The sequence below is a fragment of the Alligator sinensis genome, unplaced genomic scaffold, assembly GCF_000455745.1.
Source record: "Alligator sinensis unplaced genomic scaffold, ASM45574v1 scaffold685_1, whole genome shotgun sequence".
NCBI lineage: Eukaryota > Metazoa > Chordata > Crocodylia > Alligatoridae > Alligator > Alligator sinensis.
In genome coordinates, this window is record NW_005842336.1 from 1,551,546 (window position 1) to 1,553,338 (window position 1,793).

Sequence of the window (1,793 nt, forward strand, 5' to 3'; positions counted from 1 at the left end):
GAATGAATTAGCATTACAACTCAATTACTTCTCTTAGAATTATCCCCAAAATAGGAGAAATGCCATCATCTATGCCCCCACTATACCCTGCACAGTGGAGATTTTTGCATCCCAAGAAGAATGCAAAGAAAGCCAGTCTTAGAAAGTCTTCAGAACGGTTGCTCTGTTGCTAACTAGCTGCCCAGAAACGCAGAGAACAGTAGAAGCTTAGAGAAAAATGCAAGTTTTCTAATATGTTTTTGTGTTCCATTTCAGTGTGTCTGTTTCTACAACCTTATTATAAATGGGTTTCCTAAAAGAGTTGGCAAATGCTGCCTGCAAAATCTTCAGAAAAAACTGATCTTGGCACTTCTAGCACCTGAAAGGAGAGTAAGGCACATAGCAGTCAGATGAACATTATCTGTGAGCAACAATGGTTTTCCTCCCTGGAAACTCCTCTAACTGTTCAAATTGCACCCATGCTGTGGGCACAGTGAGCATTTCTAAAGCGATATTATTAGGGGTTATTTTGGGAGGGCTGATTATTTTTGGTGTCTTGGGTAATATTCTAGTTATATTATCAGTAGCCTGTCATAGACACCTTCAGAGTGTAACTCATTACTATATAATTAACCTGGCTGTGGCTGACCTTCTCTTGACTTCCACTGTCCTGCCCTTTTCAGCTACCTTTGAGATTTTGGGTTACTGGGTCTTTGGGAGGATCTTTTGCAACATCTGGGCAGCTGTTGATGTCTTATGTTGCACTGCTTCCATCATGAGTCTGTGTATCATCTCTATAGACAGATACATTGGGGTGAGTTACCCACTGAGATATCCAAGTATAATGACAGAAAAGAGGGGACTCATGGCTTTGTTGTGCATTTGGGCTTTGTCTGTTGTGATATCCATTGGACCTCTCTTTGGCTGGAAGCAACCAGCTCCAGAAGATGAGACCATCTGTCAAATCACTGAAGAGCCTGGCTATGTGCTGTTCTCTGCTCTTGGCTCCTTCTACCTCCCACTGACCATCATCTTGGTGATGTATTGTCGAGTATACGTGGTGGCCAAAAGGGAAAGCAAAGGCCTGACTTCTGGCTTGAAGACTGAAAAGTCTCATTCTGAAGAAGTGACTCTCCGAATACATCGCAGAAACACCCCAGAAGTGAGTGGAACCCCATCCTGTTCCAAGATGAAACACCACTTCTCTGTGCGTCTCCTTAAGTTCTCCAGGGAAAAGAAAGCAGCCAAGACGCTGGGGATAGTGGTGGGATGCTTCGTACTGTGCTGGCTTCCTTTCTTTCTAGTCATGCCTATTGGTAAGTGAAGCAAAACCTCCTGCTTTTTATAACAATTTCTCCAAAGGTAGGGAGATATTTGTGCCCTTACCATTACTTACAGCTGGAAGTGGCAGTTGTATGAAAATCCAAACCCGTCACAAAATAGTATTTGTTTCACCAAACTTCTGTCCAAATATTCTCAAAAAACAATTCTGAAATTCTGATGTCAGAATAAAAGGTTTATTACAGTTAAAAAAAATGTATATTGGGGTATGTAACACAAAATGTTTCACTCCATTTTGGCCTTGTGAAAATTTGTATCTAAATGATTTGTTTTCCCCCATTTTCATTAGCAAATAATCCCCAAATTGTCTAGGTTCACACTGATTGAAAGCAAAGGCAAATGTTGAAATCCTTTGTTAGATAGAAATCTTGTCCTCAGGGCAGGCCCAACTCTAGACAGAGAGGTGTAGTTGTGTCTGCGTATGTGTGTACCTGTGTTTCATAGTTTCATAGATTCATAGAAGTGTTGTGTCC

The 1,793-nt window shown here is 41.3% G+C and overlaps 1 protein-coding gene across 1 annotated transcript in view; it reads left to right on the forward strand.

Moving 5' to 3' along the window:
- Positions 1-1,303, forward strand: part of ADRA1A (adrenoceptor alpha 1A) — a 7,611-nt gene extending 6,308 nt beyond the window's left edge. The window contains exon 4 of the mRNA XM_006028715.2: positions 256-1,303. Coding sequence (XP_006028777.1) covers positions 413-1,303 — 891 coding nt within the window. The 5' untranslated portion in view covers positions 256-412. The remainder of the gene's footprint in view (positions 1-255) is intronic.
- The last annotated feature ends 490 nt before the right edge of the window (positions 1,304-1,793 follow it).